Raw genomic sequence first — 21,887 nt, forward strand, 5'->3', positions numbered from 1 at the left:
GACTAAACCCATTACATACGTAATGGCTAAACATTTACTGTGAGTTTAGGAATGCCCGTTTGGTATGTGGGTACGTCATTGTTTATTTTATCTGACTGTTGTCAAGGTGGTGAAGAAATATGTAAGCAGACTCCTAAAACTGGTGTCTTCTTACATATTTGGGTCAAACTGTCATTGAGGCTGTGTTCAACTGAACTGTTTGTTTCTCAGACCTCAATGTGATTAATTTGAACATGTGTCTTTTTTCCCACTGCAGGAAGTTTTTTGCTGATGAGACAGGCAAACTGGAGGAGGGAGACTTACCAAATACCCTGATCACTGCAGCACACAACAGCCTCATACAGACAAACACCACAGAGAGCAAAGTATGATGCGGCCGGGCCAGTCCAAGCCTCACGTAGAGCGTTTCCCAGCACCAACCAGAATAAAACACTGCGCAAGTTTTCATTTGTAGTGCTCTTAATGACACGGTAGTGTTTATTGGTTAGAGTGCACTTTGACTCTGCTCCTTGTTTCGTTCATGAAATGTTTATCTCACCCACAGGATTTATTTTTAAGTCATAAGAGATTTATTTAATTTTTTTACTCGTTTTATTTAACCAGTCAGGGTGAATAAGTACAGTTTCTGCCTATAAGGATCGCCTGATCAATATATAAATCTCTACTTGTGTGCAGTTTGAATTGCATTGGTGCACAAGCACTGGATTATTATGAGAAATATAAATGTAAGAAAAAGGACTATATATAAATATATAAATTATTTTTCTTATTTTAATGTTGTATTGTGCAGATTTAAAACTGTTGCCATTTTTTTTTTTTAAGTTGGACTTTTTTGTGATGTAGCTTGTTCTGCATGTCTGACCTGCAAGTGGTTGTAAAGTTTTTACAAAGTTTGTTTCACTTCGTCTGTTCTGGGGATTTTCAGTCCAGATCCTAACAAATTACGTGTTAGGATTACAACCATAAAGTTGATCAAAAAGAATAAATTGTCAGATTATCCCGCAGCAGGTGAAAGACGACACCCTGCAGTACAATGAAAATAAGTTCCTCAGTCTGTCACTGCCTTATCTTCGAGCTGTTAAAACAATTCTCTGTTAAAACTTGTGGAAAGACTCGAAGCAGAGCTGCTGATCTGCAGCCGAGGCTCGGAGAACTCTGGATGAACTGAATGTTGTGCGATCTCGGGCTAAATTTACACCTCGTGTGTGTTTGTGGGTAAAACGTCTGATCAGATTTATGCAGACCAACACTCTGGCTTCATAGCAAAGGTTGTAAATTGAAGGGGAAACTTCTGACAAAGCTTTTTGTACTCTTTAAAACCAACCATTTCTGTTCCATTCCTGCCTGCAAAGCTTGTGCACCGTACCCGTGTGTCAGTAGATCGTCTCGTCATCAGTTTCTATGATAACCTGAATAGCTTCGTCATGAGGAAGCCTATTTTTATTTGATGTATTATTAGAACTAAAGTGGACTGATGTGGTCATTATAATAACACGTGTAGTGTATGAAACCTGTCCATCTCTGATGACGGCACTAAATATGGCCAGCTGTAGTGAGGGAAGGTGTTTTGAGCCTTGGCATGAATTCAGTCAGTACTTCAGAACTTCGAGGCACGTACACGTGCCCGTGTTTGTAAGAGAGAAAACTGTTCTCACATTGATTTATGTGTGTTCTCCGCGAGGCTCGTTCGGGAATAATTACACGCGCTTTTTATTTCTCTCCCTGGTTGTTGTTCAAGTGTTCTGTAATGTGGGTTTTTTTTTGCTTGTTTTTTATGTCTTTTTAATTGTTTTTGTCTTTTTGTACAACAAATCCTTCACCAAGAGCAACTGCCTGACAAGTTGGGGAAACTAATGGCAGACGAGGTGCAGCAGAAGAACAATTTCTTTTTGTAAAGCTTTAGACAGTAGGTGTAACGTTAAAGAGCGACATACAGATCTGAAGTTCTGTTAACTAAAACATTTCACTCTCCCAGAACACCTCACTCCTCCGTCTCTGGATGCTCCTTCTGGTTTTAATGGGTCAAACTCGGAAAATATTTGTTGTGTAAAGTCTGAGTGATAACCCAGTTACAAAATAAAATGGTTTTGAATCTAATTTGCCTTGGCCTATTTTGTCATTAGTTTTTTTTTTTGTTTTGTTCCATCTCAAAGCTTTTTCAGATTGTTGGGGTCAGCTCATGTAATGACGTAGTTTGGGCAGTAGGTGGCAGTAAGAATGTTTCTTAGTGTTTATGTTTTGAACCATCTTGTCATGCTGAAATGTCACCTTATAACCAGGTTATGCAAGTTAAACACTTCTCAGGAGTGTCTTTTCAGAAAGACTGGGTGTAAATAAACACATACAACATGACACCGGTTTGTTTTTGGAGTAATTAATACTTCCAAACTATTTCCCCTAAGGAATGATGTGAAATTGATGTTTTTAAATGCCATCCCAGTCCTCAGTGCCGCTGGTAAATAAGTGTTGTGTCAACAAACACATTGACCAGGTCTGGCATACAGTTTCAGTCAGACTTCCCCTTTTACCCAATTTTATTTCTTTCCATTGAGCAGAAGTCCTGTTACAGATGTGACCTGACCAACTCTGCTTCTTCTGTCAGTCCTCCTGTCTGTGGACCGGCTCTGGTGTCCTGCAGAGGTCTCTGTGATGGAGAGACACCTCTCAGACCAGTGACGTCCCCATGGACATGAGGAGTCTGTCAACACAGCAGAGGACAGCCATGACAAAACAGGAAGTCTGAGGAGTTCTTTTCAAAATAAAAGGCTCAGAAGGAGAGATCATTGTGTTTATTAGTGAACTATATACAGTGTATATGTGTGTGTGTGTGTGTGTGTGTATATATATATATATATATATATATATATATATATATATATATATAAATGCACATCCCAAATACAGCTTATTCTCCTTTTCTCGACAGTAAACCTTAAAATCATCGTTTGTAAATGGAATGTACTTATATAGCCCCTTTCTTATCAAGATACTCAAAGCTCTTTACAACACAGTCCGTGCCCTCATTTACCCATTCATACAGCACTCTAATAGATCTCTGAAAAGATTAATCAGCGCTTTATCATTCATACACTGATGGGACACACATCAGAAGCAACGAGGGGATCAGTGTCTTGCCCAGGGACACTTTGGCATATGACCACTGGTGGATTCCAACCCCCAACTCTTGCAATGGAGGACGACTGCTCTAACCACTCAGCCACAGCCGCCCATTGAAGACTGAAGGCAGCTGACACTGAGCAAACAACTACAACGTTCCCAAAATACACATAAAGATCATCACTGCCAACTTTCATGCCAGAGATTCAGACCAGATGTTTTAGTCAAACGTGATCCTAACATTTTGCTCAATCGTGTGCTAATGCGAAACATTTTAGAGCTCAAAGTATTTATTGTGAATGATTCTTGGCTACTACCACACCAAACCTAGCTCAGTATCTGTAAAACTGACTATTTTGGTGTCTAAGCTTGATTAACAGTGGTGGCCATCTTAAATTTGGGCGACTCCATGTTAATTTGTTCTAGATGTAGTTTCATGAAACCCTGTCAAGTCATTTATAGGATATTTTGCTAACAAACAGGTAGAATTGACACCAAAGTGAAAGGCTGTATTGCACAAGTTCAGAAAATGTTTTTATAATTACAAACCATATTACTTTGCCTCCCTCTTCCACCTCGTGACACATCAAAACTAAATTAGAGAATATATTCCAGGAGTGGAGGTGCAGAGACTAGAGAAGATGGGCCTGTGATCATAAAGTTGCAGGTTCAACTCCCCAGACTGACAACATTAAAACGTGGGTGGAAAAGGTAAAACACCCACACCTGCCTCCATCCTCATCTGCCCCACCTTGGGCCCTTGAGCAAGGCCCTTAACCGCCACCATCTGTTCCCAAACAGGCCTATCTTGAAAATAAGTTCTTGTGACTCAATGAAACTACCTGTATAAATAAAGGGTAAATAAATACTATTGAATATTTCTGTGATTGAATAAGTGAGAAATAAAAAACAGGTTATTTATCTTTGTTTTCTACAAATAAAAGAGCACATGAGCAGGATTCAACTTGAAGTCAATAGTTGACTAAAACCACAAATAATAATTTATTAATTTATTTAAGAAGCCACACAGACAAATACTGAGCAGTACTCAGGTCATTTCCTTTGACAGCCTTGGCTCTTTTACTTTGAAAGTCCTCCCCGGAAGTCCCGCTCCTCCTCCTGATGATGGACGTGTGGCGGCAGGGACATGATTTGCTTACTTGGAGCAGGACTGAGTTTGGAGCGGGTTCTGTGAAATGTGTAAGCAAGATGTTGTCTGGATAGATCAGCGGCGGACTTCAGGAACCAGAGGTGAGAACTGGCACAGCCGCCTCTTTTATTATTAACAATATTAATAATGTGATTTGATCCCAACAGATGAATTCGCTCCAGTTTGTGTCGCTTCAGTGAACTAGTTTTCAGTGTCACTCATTCTAAGACTGATTCCTCTGGGCTTCTTGTTGACGCGCCTCAGACATGTGGAAGTTTGACCGCCGCCTTTTTTCCCCTCTCTCCTTTAAGGATTTTGAAAACTTATGTTGAAAGTGTTGAAAACCCAGAGGTCCGTTTGGGTCGAACCGGGTCAGTTTCTATCCGCCTCCATTCGTCTCGGTGTGTTTAAATAATAATAATAAAGGCGGATCTGCGCGTCCGCACCTGATGCGCTCCGAGATTTGCGGTGAGTTGAGGATGCGGTCTGTCAGCATCACCCCCCCCCCCCCCCCCCCCCCCCCCCCCCCCCCCCCCCCCCCCCCCCCCCCCACACACACACACACACACACACACACACACACACACACACACACACACACACACATTAATCATCATCCAGGTATTCAGAGAGTAAACTGACAACCCGCTTTAAATACTGGTGCCAGTTTCCACAATAAAGTCTTTTATTTTGGTGGGAGTTTGAGAACTTAACAGCCTTCACAGAATCAGAGGCAGCTCTTATTGTATGGGGAAAGCGAGCCAACCTGTTGAGAGCAGATAGGTGTGTGTGTGCGCGCGTGTGTGTGAGCAGCCTGACAAATTGAACCGTCACCTCTCAGTATGCAGACGCTATTCCAGCGACGTGACCGCGCTCAACGAGACCTCAGACTAATCACCTGCAGTGGAAACTGTTGCTCTGCCTCATCGACCTGCTGTCTGCCTTTGATTCTTAATTAAAATACATAAACATGTAGCGTGCATCAACCAAGACCTCTGAAGGAGCCACTGGGGACTTTAGATTTCACAGAATATGATGAAAAATTGACTGCTTTGCTTCGTAAAGTCTCAAAGTATTCCTTTTGATTGGGTTTAGATAAAAGTGTTCATCGGAGTGGAAGTAACTGCCTTTTTTATGTCTTGTTTGTGAGCCAGTTGGACTCTGACGATCTGCTGTTTTTCCCACCACCTAACCACAGAGCTGCAACCAGCTGAAGGCAAGTGAAGCTGTGGGACAGCCACACCTCATGCAGCGGTCCGACTCCGACAAACATGGGTGTCCTCCAGCTCAACAATCCCGCTCACCCCTGCACGCTCCTGCAGCGGGCCAACCAGATGCGCCTGACCGGCACCTTGTGCGACGTCATCATCACAGTGGACGGCCAGGAGTTCCCGGCGCACCGCACCGTCCTGGCCTGCACCAGCAAGATGTTTGAGATCTTGTTCCACCGCAGCAGCCTGCGCTACGCCCTGGACTTCCTGTCCCCAAAGACCTTCCAGCAGATTCTTGAGTACGCCTACACCGCCTCGCTGCAGGCCACGGCCGAGGACCTGGATGACCTGTTGTATGCTGCAGAGATCCTGGAGATCGAGTACCTGGAGGAGCAGTGCCTGAAGGTGCTGGAGACCATCCAGGCGGAGGAGAGCGAGGAGGTGGCGGTGAGGAATCACAGCTCTGGAAACCACAGCGACCACGGCCGGGCCCGGCACTGGAGGCACATGTTGATGTCCAAGAAGCATTCCATACAGGATGGAACCAACTGCACCACTCCCACCGCCCTGCACCACCTGGCACTGTACCACATGACAGAAAGGAGCTCTCCTGGTCCAGGGCCTGACGCAGCTCCAGGTCTGAGCCCCAAGCTGGACACTGAGGTCGACATGGAGAGCTCCCAGCAGGCTCAGTGTCAGAGGGAAGAGGAGTCCCAGGACTCGTCTCTGGATGCTGCCAGAGGTATCAAATCGGAGCACATGCAGGTGGACGATGCCAACAGCTGTGAGGGCAGGTCCTCCAGCACCGGGGAGGGAAGCTGTGTGTCTGACCAGCCAAGAGACGACGGCCCAGGGACGCCCCTGAGAGGCAGCGTGATCACCAGCGCTCGAGAACTTCACACGGGCCCTGAAGATGGAGGACAAGTGGTGGGAAACGCTCTGGACAGTTTTCCCGGGATCGCTGACAAACACCTGGCCTCCATTTACTCGATGGGCTCCAACCACACGGCTGAGGGTCTGCCGGTGTCCGTGTCAGTGGCCCCGTCTCTGGCCGTGCCGCTGGATCCGAGAGCCTACAGCGGCCTGCTGCACCAAGGTCTGCTCCACAGGGAGCTCCTGAGCCGGCTGGGCCAGTTTGCAGCAGGGATGAGGCACGACAGCCAGACTCAAGGCCAGCAGTGCTGTGGTGAATGTGGCCTTCAGCTCCACAGCAGGCAGGCTGTCGAGCAGCACAGGTAACTCAAATACTCATGAGCACAACAGTTTAGACTCCTCAGGTGTTACTGGGTGTATTTAAGAGAAAATCAATCCAGTTCTATGTCAAATGATCTTATTGACAGTTTAAGTTTAACACGGTTGAGTCAGGTCCTCTGGACGGATTCTTCTTTGTTGAAACGTTTCGTCTTTTATCTGAAACACTTCTTCAGTCTGCGGAGCTGCAGCAAACTCAGTCTTATAAATAGCACCTTCTCATAGTGGATCAACCAGCCTGCTGGGAGCATCCAGAACGAGCTGTTCACATGATAAAGGAGGATCATCAGCAGAATAACTGATCGTTAGTGCCCCGATGGCTGCTTTTATTCATTCAACCTTTATTTATACAGGCTAGTCTCACTGAGCCGCGAGGACTCATTTACAAGAGGGCTGAGTGATGCAATAACAGCACTGTAAGAGGGGGACAGTTGAACACGGAGACCCCCGCCCATCTTTAATGATGGACGTGCTCTCTTCACAAAGATGGCTTCCTTCTCTCCTCTCTCAAACCAGCGTTCATCAAGGATGTGCACATCTTCATCCCTGAAAGAGTGACCACTGGCCTGGAGAGGACTGTAGACGATGTGCACATCCGTGATAGAGAGGAACGCTGGTTTGACAGAGGAGCGAAAGACGCCGTCTTTGTGAAGAGAACCCGTGCATCATTAAACTGGGCGAGGGTCTCCATGTTCAACTGTCCCTCTCTTACAATGCTGTTATTGCATCACTCAGCCCTCTGTGAATAGCAAGTGGCCATCAGGGCACTTTGATCAACTGTTAGGCCGATGGTCCTCCTTTTACATGTGAACAGCTAGTTCTGGATGTCACCAGCAGATTAGCAGATTCATCTACCTGGATTATTGAGCAGCATCAGGACAGTTGAAGTTTCAGCATCAACGCATTCCCCCCGTCCGGCTGCAGAGTGTCAAACAACAGATGGATAAGAGAGCTGGGCAGGCTGATGTGTGCACATACAGCATGGCTGAAAACAAAGAGGATATTTTAAACATCATCTTTACAATCCGAACAGATGATTTTAATATCTTTATGAATCAAAGAGTGGAAGGAGCAACAGTAAACATGTTCATTTATTCTGAGGGACACCTGCGCTCGTGTCTTAACGTTGCAACGGGAAGTTTTAAATTGGCTCTTTGTGAGGGGCTTGATATAAAAAGGCCTTGGTGTGACAAAGCGTTGTTATTTACAAAGCCCTATATTTTAAAATTCCCTTTGATTATTTGCACAAACGTGTGCCTCTACACAACAGAGCGTCTCTCCCGGGCTGTTTGATGTGCATTCCTTAGCATGAACGGAGAGAAGCGTCTCAGCAGGGACCAGGCTGGACGCCTCAGCAACATGATGGATAACTTCTGCTCCACGACTCGCTCTGTTCTCGAGCTGTCTTCCTACGTTTGATTGTTCTTGCTTTATTTATGAGCTCGTACGTTTGTTATTTCGTCCCTGGATGCAAAAACCTACGGACCGCTTCCTTGAAAAACTTGATTGCAGATGTTTAGGATGGCGGGGACAGAGCAGCATTCGCCTCGTCGCTAATCATTCTGAACATGACGAGTCTTAATGTGCTGCTAACCCGTGGTTGGGATCGCAGCCTTCCCCCTGTAGGCGCCTGCGGCTGACATTTCAGCTGCGTGCCACTCGAGATCTTCAAAAAAGAAGGGGGGGGGGGGGGTGGATCCTGTGGGATAGTTTAGTGATGCGCGTTCTTGACTCGTGGAGACTGACGAGTGTCCGCAGGTTGGAGGAGCTGCGTTGGCGCCGCCGCCGGAGGACGTCATGAAGTTGCTGTAGGTCTGTAACCAGGTCACTGAGCATACACCTGATCTGCACACTGACATTTCCTGGTGTTACTCAGAAAGCATCTCCCGGCACAGTTTACACTGCAGGAGTTCATTTGTCTTTTCAGGATCTTTCAAAGTGTCAACATGAAATAAAATGTTATTATGAGTGTAAGATCACAGAAGACACATGAGAACTGAACTGTAATACAAGAAGCAACAGTTCCTGTTGATTTGTCATTAGGGTACCACTTTACAATACGCCTCCCCTTATAGATGACTAATAAATAGTTTATACATTATGAATTCCTCTATAAACACTTTATAAATTATTTGTTTATTATGCGTTAATTAAGGGTAACAGAAACAAAACTGACCAGTTTCTTGCCAAATCTGCCACCTATATATTTCATCTAGATTTGTTTTATTAAACGTTTCACACCAAGTTACTACCTTGCGGGGTGGAAGTAACAAAATACAAATACTCACATTCCTGTAATGAATTAGATTTTTTGGGGTATTTGTACTTTTATGAATATTTCTTTCAAGTGTGTAATTTTACTCATACTTAAGTATAATTTAGACGACGTAATCGACTTTGCTACTTTTAAAATCAGAAGTTGTTACTGAGTACAGCTGCAATTTGAATTAATATTCAAACTGTTCATCTTTGTATCCAGTAAAACTCTCAGATCGCGAACGCGACATTTACCTATGACGTAAGTAAAGGACAACTCTGTAGAGTAGAGAGTCATTTATGGACCAGTGATTTGGAGAAAGAGCCAAAATGGAGACAGAGGACAAGAACAGAGACAATGACGAGGTGAAGGCTGAGGACGAGTGCACGTGGACGTACCTGGAGGAAGTTTTCATGAACAGAAAAGGAGACGGCGTCCAGATGTAAACTTTGTTTGATCTCTACGATGATAGCAGCTTACAAGACTTCAGCATCTAATCTCTAAAAACATATTGTGGTACATGAGGTTTTTACATGTATGATATTGATTTTTATTGTTTGTAAGTGTGGTGGGTTATTAGTTTGGCTAAGGATTCAAAGAGCTTAGATATTGTTACTGCCATCGGTTTGTCTGGTACTAAAATAAGACGGAGCTTGTGAGCGTCTGAGCTTTGAATGTAGATATTATATACAGTATATTATATACAGTATATTATATACAGTATATTATATACAGTATATTATATACAGTAAATCAAACTGAATGATTTCTGTTGACAACACAATAAAACATCAATTGATTAAAAAGTAATCAACACTGAGAAGATTTTGAGAAGAGTACTTTGTACGTTTACTTAAGTATACCAGTACTTTTACTTTTAATTGAGTACAATTTAAGTGGTGTAACAGTACTTGTACTTGAGTACAAATTTTCAATACTCTTTCCACCTCTACTACCTTGTAAGCACAGTAAGTATTTGTAAACCTATTTTTTTAGGATATAATATTAGTTGTAGATTTATAATGCAGTGATAAAGTACACTATTATATGCTAAAAAAAAAGGTTTACAAATGCTTATTGTGTTTACAAGGTAGTAACAGTGAAATGTTTAATATAACAACTCTAGATGAAATATATAGGTGGACAGATTTGGCAAGAAACGAGTCAGTTTTGTCTCCGTCACCCTTAATAAATGTCTTAATAATCTGTTATTGATTTATAAAGTGTTTATAGAGGAATTAATAACATATCTATAAACTATTTATTAGCCATCTATAAGGGGAGCCTTATTGTGAAGTGGTACCCACAAACCTCAGAGGTCACCAAAACTATAAAAAGGTCAGAAAACAAAAACTGTTTAATTTTGTTTGAATTATGTTAATTTTATTGCTTTACATTACAGCTCAAGATTTCTTTTTTTATTCGTTTTACTCACGCAGTGTGTTTAAGCTCAGCCTCTTTTTAGTCTATTTGCTCGCTGTTGGGGGGGGGCGGGGGTGGGGGTGGGGGGTGATATAAGGATAACAGTACAGATGCCTCGCATGCTTGGATTGTGTGTGATATGATATGATGGGTTTCGCTGCCGGCGAAGCTTCAGCGAATCATCTTTTCATTGCAGTCGCAGGAGAAGTGTGTGTGCTTATTTTGTTGGGATGTGACTTTGTGTATTTGTGTGTGTGTGTGTGTGTGTGTGTGTGTGTGTGTGTGTGTGTGTGTGCAGTGCTGGCGGGTGGAAGCACGCATATGTCTGCACTCTGAAATTAGCCAGATATCCTATTGTCTGGGTTCTTTTAGCATTCATGCGTTGTGATTCACAACTCCAAGGGCCTCTCAGACTAATGATGCTGCATTCAGTGAGGGATTCTTGTCAGAATTAAAACATCCTCCTCTTGTTGTGTGGACAATGATGCTTCCAGGTCTGGGAGGCCTCAAAGAAAAGGAGTTACTATACTGATGTGCTAACTGGAGCTCATTTAGTCGTTTTTAAAAAAAAAATTTTTATATATTTTGTGGGGCAGATCAGTGAGCGCTGTCCTCATCTAATAAATGAAATTATTACAAGTGTGTTCTCACGACGTTCTTATCTGCGTTCACTCACGTCAGTGTTCGTCTCTTCACAGGAGGCTGCATAATGAGGAGAAGGGCAACAGCTGTGAATACTGTGGCAGACACTTCCAGGACAGCATGCGGCTCAGGATGCACATGCTGTCGCACACAGGTATTTAGTGACTCTCACACAGTCGTCTTGGAGTGTTCGGGGGCTGATCAGCCCTCTTGATACAGTGCAGCGGCCTTTCAGATGCACCTGTTCACCCCCCCGGTTCCCTCCCACAGCGGTTAATGCCTTAAGTCGACGTCCCGCCCCTCTCTTCTCCTCTCCTGTCTCTCTCAGTTTAAATCGTTTCTTTCTTTTTTTTTTGGGAGACTTTGGCGGCTCGCCAGCTCTGCCCCTTCTGAGTGATGACATCATCAGCTGCCGGCAGGCCTGGGTGTTCTGCCAGTGTTCCGAAGCGTGTGTGATGGCTCGCTCGCAGATGTGTGTCCAGGAACACACTGTACCCAAATGCAGACTTAATCAGACCTGACTGCTCTCCCAGCTACTTTATCCAAAATAGAGAAAGAGGGGAGGGGAGGAGTGGGGGGGGGGGGGATCAGAGACTAAAGATGAAACTAAAACAGAAACCTCTGTTTGAATCTGTGTACAGACGAGGCTGAGTCCCTGTCCTCTCCGCCTGCTCTCTGAGGACTGTTGGAAACGACACGCCGCTGACAGACGAGAGAGAAGCTGCTCCTTTAAACCTCACCTGCGTCTCCCCCTTTCTTCCTCCTCTGTACCCTCTGCTCAGCCCTAAACACAAACATTGTTTTGCATCACTCTTAGACCTTCACAGCACGCTTTGATTTACAATTCGCAGTGACATCCGCAACAGCAACACCTTTAACCGAATTTGAATTTTCTGCATAAACTCTCCCCATCCAATGTGTCAACCCCATAATACTGGAGGAGAGAGGAAAAAAAGAGATGTGGATCTCATTTCTTTGTCACAGTGTATTTCAGTATAGCGGGCTTAGATCCCGCTGGTTGCTAAGGAGCGAGTGCTCCACCGCTCTAATGGGCTGATTTGGTATTCAGCTCGATGCTGGCTCTTATTTTGGTATGCCAGACAAAGTGTTTTGATGGAGGACGATTGCAGCCGTGTCTGGAGACAGTTTGATGGTTTATGGATGAGAGCACACTCCGTGCCTTTGACTGCACAAGACAATGCACTATGTTCTCCTCTTCCCTTATCACACAATCTCTCACAACACAACGCACACAGCACAGTGGACGGCGTCAAACAGCATCAGGATCCACAACGCAGCTCCGCTGTTACTACTACACACGGCCGCGCTCGTTCACGTTTTATTTTTGTTCCGCGGAACAAAACGAAACGCGGCGGCTTGTTTTCAAAAAGTGTTGTTTTTAGAAATGAGCAGATTGAGCCTCTTTTTTGTTGTTGTTGTTGTTCTTTGCGTGCAGCTCCAGGAACAGTGGCACACTGTCTGAGCACAGAGGCATGGTAAGAGTTGAAAGAGGACCACATTTAGGCTGCGGCGTGCACGGTTCCCCAAGCTTGTGGGTGTTTTAATGAGTCATTTTAACTTCATTTAAAGCCAGCTGAGCAGAAAATAGATCAGTGAATGAGCCCAGGGCCAGTATGGATCCGCAACCGATTTACATCTCAGTGAGAGCCAATCCTCGTCCAAACAGCTGCGCGTGTGAGAGGTGGAGAAAGTGTGCATGTGTGTGTGTGTGTGCGCAGGTGTGAGGCGAGTGCACAACAGCTGAACGTTTCAGCTGTATGCATGCTCGTCTCTTTCATGTCTTCATCAGAACAGACAAGGGCACTCCAGAGGTGACCTGGGAACTGAAGTTACAGTCCATGTGATGGGATTTGGGGTGTTGACTCTGAAGTGTGTGTGTGTGTGTTTTCCTTTCTTTTTTTTATTTGGTGATAAAGCGATGTGCCGCAGGCGGGAAGCGTCTGCTGTACAGAGAACACCCAGTCCTTCTGTGGCCTCTCAGGCAGACAGTCTGCTCACTGTTCAGAGACTGATAACAGGCCACGGTAAATAAAACTCTTCAGCTCTGCTCTTTTTTGTCAAGAAGAAGGGCCATTGCACCCTGTCTGGTGCCTTTGTTTGCCCCCCAGTTGTGTGTTTTTATGGCAGCTTCCTCCGCTCCTTTGTACTGCGTGCATTCGCTTCCTTTTGTTAACTCCTGAAAAGCACAAGTGCGTACAAGAAGCACGCTTTGGTGACTCCCTTTTTGCATTTTCTCCCTCTCTTGTGTTCTCTTTAAATTAGCGACAATAAGAGTCAGACAATGTTTGTGCTGATGTGTGACCAAGATGCATCCTGATGGGTTTGATGTCACCTACAGCTCCTGCAGAGGCGCTGGTGTGCGATCAGTGCGGAGCGACGTTCTCCTCAGAGGAAGCTCTGGAAGCCCACAGGCAAACACACACAGGTATTTAAAATCAGATGCACTGACACACACACGGGTTATGTTTAACCTGGTAGGCATGCAGGGGGCTGTTGAGGAAGCCGTGACGACGAGACTTGTGATCATGGGTCAGAACTTGCTTGTCATGCTGGCTGGGTTAAACTGTTCCTGTCATGATGCTCCATAATTTAGCAACAGGAAGGTGGGAGGTCCTCTCACATTTCACCCACTAACATCTCGTGGCATCCAGACCCACCGAACGCCATAAAAGCTGTAAAAGTATGTACCTTACGCACAACAAAGCTTTTGTATTTGAATTAATCAAATTAAAAAAAATGTGTTTAATACAGCCGTTTTAAATCCAGAAACACTTTAAATTGATTTACTTTTATTATTTAGATCCATATTTGAAATGTATTAAATCTAATGAGCATGGGCTTAATAACGTGAGGAGCTAACGCAGTTATTAAAATAAAATAAAAAAAGATTTTCAGAGACACACAAAGCTTACAAGGAGCTCAAAGAAAAGGAACAAAATATTCTAAATAAACTGTTTTAATCCCATGTCAGAGATTTTTTTTTCATCTTTTTCAACTTTGCCTCTTCCTACTCTAAAAAACAAACTTATAAATAATTTCTAACATTTCTAAATACCTAATGTTTTATATTCTTTCATCACTGTAATTGTTACAGACAAGTCTCTTCATTAAGTGAAACACACGCCATACATTTTTAGTGATAATCACAAATTCTCTTTCTTTTCAAACAATACTTGTCAGGCAGTAATTATTTTTTTATTTTATTTATACGTGTGTCTGTTTTAAAAATTTACCAAGTCCTAAAACTTTAACATATTTTATTTGACAAATAAATGCATTTGTTAATTCTCTAAAACTAATTTTATTCCCAATTAATTTGATTTTTTAAAAGTAAAACAGATAAATGAACTATTTTTTCAAGTAGATTATCTCTTTGTACACTAAAATAGTGTTTGCATGATTAAAGTAGACAAAAAATTAAGGGTGCACTTATAAATTGGCCAGATGATTTATCGGGCCAGATTTCCTTAATTTTGGGAAATCTGAGATTGGCCGATATTTACACGAGAAACCGATTTTACAGATTTTTTTGTGGTTTTAACAATTGTCTAAACTTCATTTATATTTCAGAGCACTACCTCATGGCCAGTTAAAACAAGTTTGTATTGTTTCTAGGATATTGTTCAAGTGTATGTTTTTCAATACAATAAGATTAAAAATTGAAGGTGCATTGTGACCTTATGACACCTGACAATGTCGCTTATAAAACAAAAATCGGTATCGGCAGGTCAGACTTTTTAGAAATCGGTGATCGGCCAGAAAACAATCGGTGCACCTCTACAAAAAACTGTTTACTATCCGTCAGGGATGACTTTATTTACGACTATGAAGCAGTTCGTTTGTCGACACCTGTAGTTTGAAGCCTGCTGCTCTCCATTCTTGGCAGTGAAAAATACAGCTGCATTGTTGTCAGACGTTACATATGGCCGACAGTGTCTGGATCCACACCTTTTCTGCTACTGTCAGAGAAATGTGATAACCCTCTCAGGAGTGCTGGCACGTAACCGTAACTCCAGGTGGCACCCACAGAATGAATACTTAATGGTCGTGGACGTGGAGGGGTGTTAACGATGCCCAGAAGTTTCTACCCTCGTCTCCCAGAGTTGTAAACACCCAGAGTTCGGTTTCTGCTCGGCAGCGTATCCAGAGCAGGGTACAGGAGGGCGTTACACTCTTATTTAGCAATGATCTTGGCTCGGTGTGCTGTGACGCACTCGCACAGGCTATGACATGAGCGGCAGGTAATTTAATCAGCTGTGTTGAGGTTATGAGTGGAAATGCTTCGGTGTAACGCAGACATGTAGCTCCGTTCCTTTATTCTGGAAGCACACAGGGTAGTTCAGCAGGACTCGTGCAGCTTCTGCTTTAATTTGCCATGTGACATAACCAGCGAGCCAAATGAGTTTCCTCTTAGCAGATTAACACTTGTCAGACCCCGGCAGCTGCAGCACTGTCCGTGGCCTCTGGAGGGGATATAATGCTACTTGTGGGAGATCTTCTTGGTAATTCTGGCAGCAACACAAGTTTACAGTGAAATCTCTTTAGTTGTTTTGATATGTCAAAGGTGAATGGCCGTGGGTTGCTAAAGTTAGAGATCAAAGAGAGGAAGGGGTGAGTTGTGGGGAGGGGAAAGGGAGTGTGTGGCTTCCTGAGGGCAAGAGGATTGCTGCTGGTGTTGGGTGCCAGGAGTAAGAGGACAACAACATCATGTGCTGCTGTTTACTCCTCACCACAGCCCTGTCACCATCTCCTCTGACCTAGTTGTCAGTGCCCAAAATAAAAGAATGGATCTGTCTCCGAATCGCTCTCACAACAATGGGGTCTGTTTCATCAAACCAAGTTAGGACTCGGGGGCGCCACGCATTCAATTTTGGAAGACTCGCACATAGAAATCAACTTAATGTACTTCAAAACATGCTGGCTGACCATTTAGCCACCTTGCCTTTAGGAACAGGCCATAAGTGCGGTGCCTTTGTGTACTCACAGCAGCTGCACAGTTTCCACACATTACGGGCTGCTTCATCAAGTGAATAATATTACCTTCTGTCCAAACCCTAATTAAACAGTTCTGTAGTCTATTCAAATACAGGCCAGGCTTTCTAATGCAGCCCTCTTAATGCAGACCTTTTAGCTTGCCTAATTGTGTGTCTGTCATCACACTGCACCCTCCCGGTAATGCCACGTTTTAATTCCTATAAGCTTTAAACTGAACTGAGCTGTGTTTGTTCGTTACATCCTCAGTATGTATTTGCACCATGATAGGCTGCCATTTTATGCAAAACCTGATATTTGTATAGAATATTGTAAACATTCTAGGAATGGAGGAGAGTAAAGCCACGCGTGACCTCGATGAACCGGACTGTGGAATAGTGCTTAAACACAAGCGACGCATCTCTTGTTGCATTAATTATTGAGTCGGTTGTTCGTCACTCGGGTAGATTAGCAGTCTGCTGATAAGCGCCCCGGGGTTGTTTAAGGTACTGTAGCTTTGTGTGTGTGATCGTAGAGTCACATCTCTGTGGGGCCTACAGCATGAACCCTTACAACAAGCATGAGTGCACATGGGTCATGTGAGGGCTTGGACGTTATGTAGCCTGTGTGATTGTTTATATTTAACTGGCTGACACAGTTGCAGTGAGCCAACTTGCACACACACACACACGCACACACACACACACTGTGTACACTGAACAGAGCCTGGGGACAGAGTTTATTGCGCTTTGACACTGCACACTAGTGGACATGATCAGCACTGATGTAACACTACAAACTGTGAAATCCATGTGAAATTTATCTGGATGAAGGCAGCTAGTGATGGTTTTTTAGATGGATTTTTCTAAAACAAAAAAACTAATTTCATCTGATTCTAAAAAGAATGTTCAGTTATCCAGCTGTTGTAAATTAATAAAATGTTTCATATACAAATATGGAAATCGTTCACAAATGTGATCAGTCTGTGGGCGCTGAAAGCCACAAATTGGGATTAGCGCAGATAAAATCGTACAGATTTGTGGTCATAGCTGATCTGTCTTTTTTGTTCGACTTGGAGTGGGTTTCCTCCCCAATTCTCAGGGTGGGAAACTTTTGTTTGCCTGTATGAAAAGAAACAGGCTGCGCTTATTTGTGAATGAAGGGATTAGCTTGAACACTTCACCCCAACGAGGACCATGATCCTATCTGGTTGCCTAGACACATGGTTTTGTTTCTTAGGCAGCGTGAGAGCCTGGCTGGCTCCCACCTCAGCTGGACTGAATAAGTGGCAGCTGTATGAAGGCAGACCACGTTAAATCACATGAGCATACATGTCGTGTTAATGGAGGTATGCTAAAGCAGAATTACAACCTTAAACCATTTCAGTTTTTGACCTAATCATGGATTAGATGAGCAGCTCTGTGCTATAATACACACAGTAAACGCAGGTTTGCTTAAAGGGAAATCATTATTCCCACTGTTAAAGCCCCCACTCTTACTGAACCCAATGCTCAGTCAACTCTCTAGCCTTTGAGAAAAACCATTGATTGCATGGTATTTTACCCCACTGTGGGGCAGAGGTCAGAGGGGTCAGCCTGCGCCTCAGAAAGGTCAAATCCCAAGCCCATTGTGTGGTTAGGGGTGAGAAAGCAGGGGGCAAACTTTAGAGCGTATTCTCATAAAGCAGCTCCTCTGCACTTCTTGCCAAAGCTTACTGGAGAAGAAAAAAAAAAAAAACTTGACGACCGCAAAAACCTTTTTGTTTGAAAAGTTAACAGAGAGCGAAGTGAGGCGAAATGCCAGCGCTAACGCACACAAACGCTTCTTTGGCTCCAAAGGTTTTTTCTTTACACTTCAAGACATCATTTGGTATATTTTTATTTTCAGCCATCAGTGGCGAGGAATGAAACGACTGCAGAGCTGTTGTCATTGTGTGTCAACCTGAGATCAAGAGTGAGATTCCTGTGACAGAATATTTGTCATTTCTATTCTCAAGTTTCAGTATTGTCGGTGACAGAAGGATCAAGTGTGTCAGAGAGTAACGGTTTACCTCCACAGAGAAACTAAACTTTCGCAGCCAACTGAGAAAAGTACACAAGCTGCTCTGAGACTGGCACTTACAACAAGATGTAGTTAATACATACAAAAATATTAAAAAGAGCATACTTAAAGTCGTGGTAAATCTACAAAGTGAATTGTGTGCTGTTTAGTTTGTTGAGGGCTCTGTTCAACAAACTGAACGCAGCAGTAAGATGGTCACACTGGAATAGAAAGCACCCCCCCTGCTGGCCAAAGCAAATATCTTCAAGCCAACTAAAGTAAAGGGTCATAGAGAAACGGCATTCTTCTGATTTTTAAATATCTAGCCATTTTCAGATGGATCATTATCCTGAATTCAAAGTGAATTTGGCATTGGTTAGCTATGAGGCTGAGAATGAAGCTGGTTAGACGGCTGAATGATTTCCTGTATGGTCAGCGTAAGCAGAGAGTGGGGAGGGGTGCAGAGGCGGTGAGAATTGAAGGCCTTTTGTTTACAACTAAAATATTGTGATCCATGGGTGAGAAAGGGTCTTGGTCATTAGGCAGCAGCATAAAGGCAGGTTTTGTATGAGTTGCACGAGGAGCCTATGACTAATAGGCTTGGTCAATGAGGGCCTGAACCGTATTGTTTGCTCTTTGTGCAAAAATCTACAGGCTAAAGCCGCCAAACAGGTGCAGTTCATTCCACTGCATCGCCTCGCTGGAGGATCGTTGAGATCAGGGAAACTCTTTCATCCCATCTTCTCTCTGTTAATGGCTGAGAATCCTCCGGTTTTGGTTTCAGAAAGAACCAAAACGATTATAAAGGTTCAGCTGTGTGAAATGTTAATTCTTCAAATGTCTTGCTTTGTTTGAACAAATGGCGATGTATGGATTAGTACAGTCCTCCACAAATGTGTTTGAGTCCATCCTTTAAAAAGTGAATTTGCTTGATTTGTTGCTTCTTTCTTCTTCTTTGAACAGACTTGTCTGTCTGCTAACTTGATTGAACCCAAAGCAAGTGTCTGACACTCTCCCCTCTTAGTATGAGTGTGCTGTATCCCTTTCCCTGCGTTAATTCCAATTTAATTGCCAGTTGCCTCAAGGCACTTCAATAACAGTAACAAATGATTTGATTTAGTGGACCTCATCAGACTGCATTTTAAATGCGACACAGCAACCCCACTTGAATTCCAATGAAGTGCTGGCACAGTCCTCTGTTTACTAATGATCCTCCGCTGGAGATGTCTGATTGAATCTGAGTCAGGAGCAATGGGACCTGCTCACATTGTAAATGATCTGCAACCTGAGCAGACAGAGAAATAAGGACCTCATAATCTCACATTAAAGCCTCACTCTCTAGGACATGCACATTATGTCAATGCTGCGTATTAACCCGTCCCTCAGTCCTAACACACACATGAATTTGCATCAAAGTGAATTGCCCGAGCGGATTTGAGCTCTGGCATAAACAGCCTGTAGATCAAGCTTTGACTGTATGACAGCCAATGGATCTTCTTCACGAAGCCATTTTGACTTAAACTACCCTGCCAGCAACTCCCTATCTGTATTCCTCTCCATGCTCTGTGCAACAGGAAAGCAGCCCCAAAGAGATGCCAGGTCACACACAGGATTAAACTGGATTGTGTTTTTTCCTGCAGTCCTGCCTTTAATGGCTTGATATCACTACTTAACATTCTGCACGGAGCGCTTAGTGTAGGCATCATTTAGGGTGGAGCTACTATCAGCTGCTCTTTGAGCACAGAAACAGAGGACTTCACAGGCTGGAGCTGACTCCTGATGGGGAGCGAAGAGAATAATTACACATCTAACACACCAGGAAGGAGCCATTGATTGTGTGATTGGCATGCTGTGCATTGTGTGAAACGTTCTTAAAGAAAACAATCACTTTCATGGTTTAAAATAGAATGTATAAAATCTTGCAGCTCTGAGCGCCTCTGGGCTTGTAGGGGAGTTAGTTTAGGTAGAGGCACTTGCTCTTTGAAAGAAGCTTTTCCCTCAGAGGACTCACACAAAGTTGAAGTGACCCAGTTTCCCCACTTAAGGCCCTGTCTGTGTATGGTACTGAAATAACTACGCGTCTGTGTCTTGTGCGTTCTCCAGGGACTGACATGGCGGTGTTCTGTCTGCTGTGTGCGAAGCGCTTCCAGACCCAGAAGGCCCTGCAGCAGCACATGGAGGTCCACGCAGGGATGCACAGCTACATCTGCAGCCACTGTGAGCGCCCCTTTCCCAGCCACACCACCCTCAAAAGACACTTGCGCTCTCACACGGGTAAGAGATCACTAGCGCCGCCGCTGTTGTCTGTGGTGTCAGCTGCTGTCAGAAAACATGCACACGCTGGTGTCAAACACACGCATATGTTGAGGAGGAGACAAAGACAGCTGTGTTTATTTCTGTATGTGGGTTAATTTCCTCAGGTTATTGGCTGGAAGGTTTTAGTCAATTTGCACGCATCCTCTCCCACTCTTCCTTCTCGCTCTCTATAAGATGACTCACCTCTCTGATGACAGAACTGTACCTTTGTGGCCGGTGCATATTTTGGGCAATTTCATCCTGTTTATATTTTGGGTTCTTAGACAGCCTTCGGGCCGCCGCGATTCATGGCTGTCACTTCTTGTGTGGCTCACCGAAAATGATAGAGGAGGCCCAAATAAATATTGAAGGAAAAGCAAATGGAAATGACTTGTCTCTGTGTTCTACTGAGGGTGAATCTCAGTGCCGCAGGAGACAGAGAGATATTTACTGAAAAGATGTCCCCTTTTCTTCTTTCACCTTAAATAACACTACCAGCTGTCAAGACGGCTTGATGTCTAGACAGGAGAAATACATAATTGATGTGAGGAGACAGAAGTGAAGGGAGTTTTGGCCATGGCAGCGTATCTTGTTTGTATGCCACTCTGCTTGGAAGTAACATTTTGTAAATGTCATCTGCTCCACAGTGGGGTGGGGGATCGGGGAGAATCGGCCTGTAATGAGGAGAGCAATGTATCCTCTGAGTTGGCTGTTGCTGTGGACACTGAGATAATGAGGCACATAGGTCACTGGAGATGAGTCAAACCCTCGGCCTAGGAGAGAAATAGATTAACTACAGTATAGAGAACAGAGCAGCACATGTCTGAAGGACTTTTATTAGCTATTAGCAGACAGCAAAGAGGAGTGTCCTCGTGTCATAACATTAACAGCGTCTGAAAGAACATTATTCCTCCGCTTGATACGCATGTCCAGAAAGGCCTGTGTGACAGCTTGACCTATGCAGCTACATCTGCAGCACGCCAAGGATAAAGTTAGTCTTTTGTGCTTCCAACAATAAATAACTGTCTCTGTTGGTGCTGGAGCTGCTGCTGTGACACGACTGTGCTTTCAGGGGATCACCCATTTGAGTGTGAATTCTGCGGGAGCTGCTTCAGAGACGACGGCACACTGAGGGGCCATAAACGCATACACACTGGGGAGAAGCCTTACGAGTGCAACGGCTGTGGCAAGAGGTTCAGCCTGAAGCACCAGCTGGAGACGCACTATCGCGTTCACACAGGTGAGTTCAGGAAGGAGAGCACGCTAACATCACTCTGAATTAGAGCTAAAAGTGCTGCAGCTGCAACTAAACTCTGGTATAAAGTAATGCTAGGCCATTATTATATTGTATCAAATACAGTAGTCCCTCGTTTATTGCAGGGGGTTCTGTTCTGTCTCCCCGCGATAAGTGAAAATCCGTGAATAGTAATACAAGTAGTAGTTTATTTTAGTATATATATATATGTATATATATATATATGTATATATATGTATATGTATATATATATGT

General features: G+C 43.9%; 2 protein-coding genes across 2 annotated transcripts in view; both read left to right on the forward strand.

The window, feature by feature from the left end:
- The window catches only part of ncam1b (neural cell adhesion molecule 1b), a 107,951-nt gene extending 107,356 nt beyond the window's left edge, over positions 1-595 (forward strand). The window contains exon 22 of the mRNA XM_037677585.1: positions 257-595. Within this exon, the coding sequence (XP_037533513.1) occupies positions 257-371 (115 nt within the window). The 3' untranslated portion in view covers positions 372-595. The remainder of the gene's footprint in view (positions 1-256) is intronic.
- Positions 596-5,538: 4,943 nt separating this feature from the next.
- zbtb16b (zinc finger and BTB domain containing 16b) overlaps positions 5,539-21,887 on the forward strand; it is a 19,677-nt gene continuing 3,328 nt past the window's right edge. Inside the window, exons 1-5 of the mRNA XM_037678233.1 lie at positions 5,539-6,713; positions 11,107-11,204; positions 13,410-13,496; positions 20,186-20,356; positions 21,450-21,617. Of these exons, the coding sequence (XP_037534161.1) occupies positions 5,539-6,713; positions 11,107-11,204; positions 13,410-13,496; positions 20,186-20,356; positions 21,450-21,617 (1,699 nt within the window). The remainder of the gene's footprint in view (positions 6,714-11,106; positions 11,205-13,409; positions 13,497-20,185; positions 20,357-21,449; positions 21,618-21,887) is intronic.

This window comes from Nematolebias whitei, chromosome 6 (assembly GCF_014905685.2).
Source record: "Nematolebias whitei isolate Nwh7 chromosome 6, NemWhi1, whole genome shotgun sequence".
Classification (NCBI taxonomy): domain Eukaryota; kingdom Metazoa; phylum Chordata; class Actinopteri; order Cyprinodontiformes; family Rivulidae; genus Nematolebias; species Nematolebias whitei.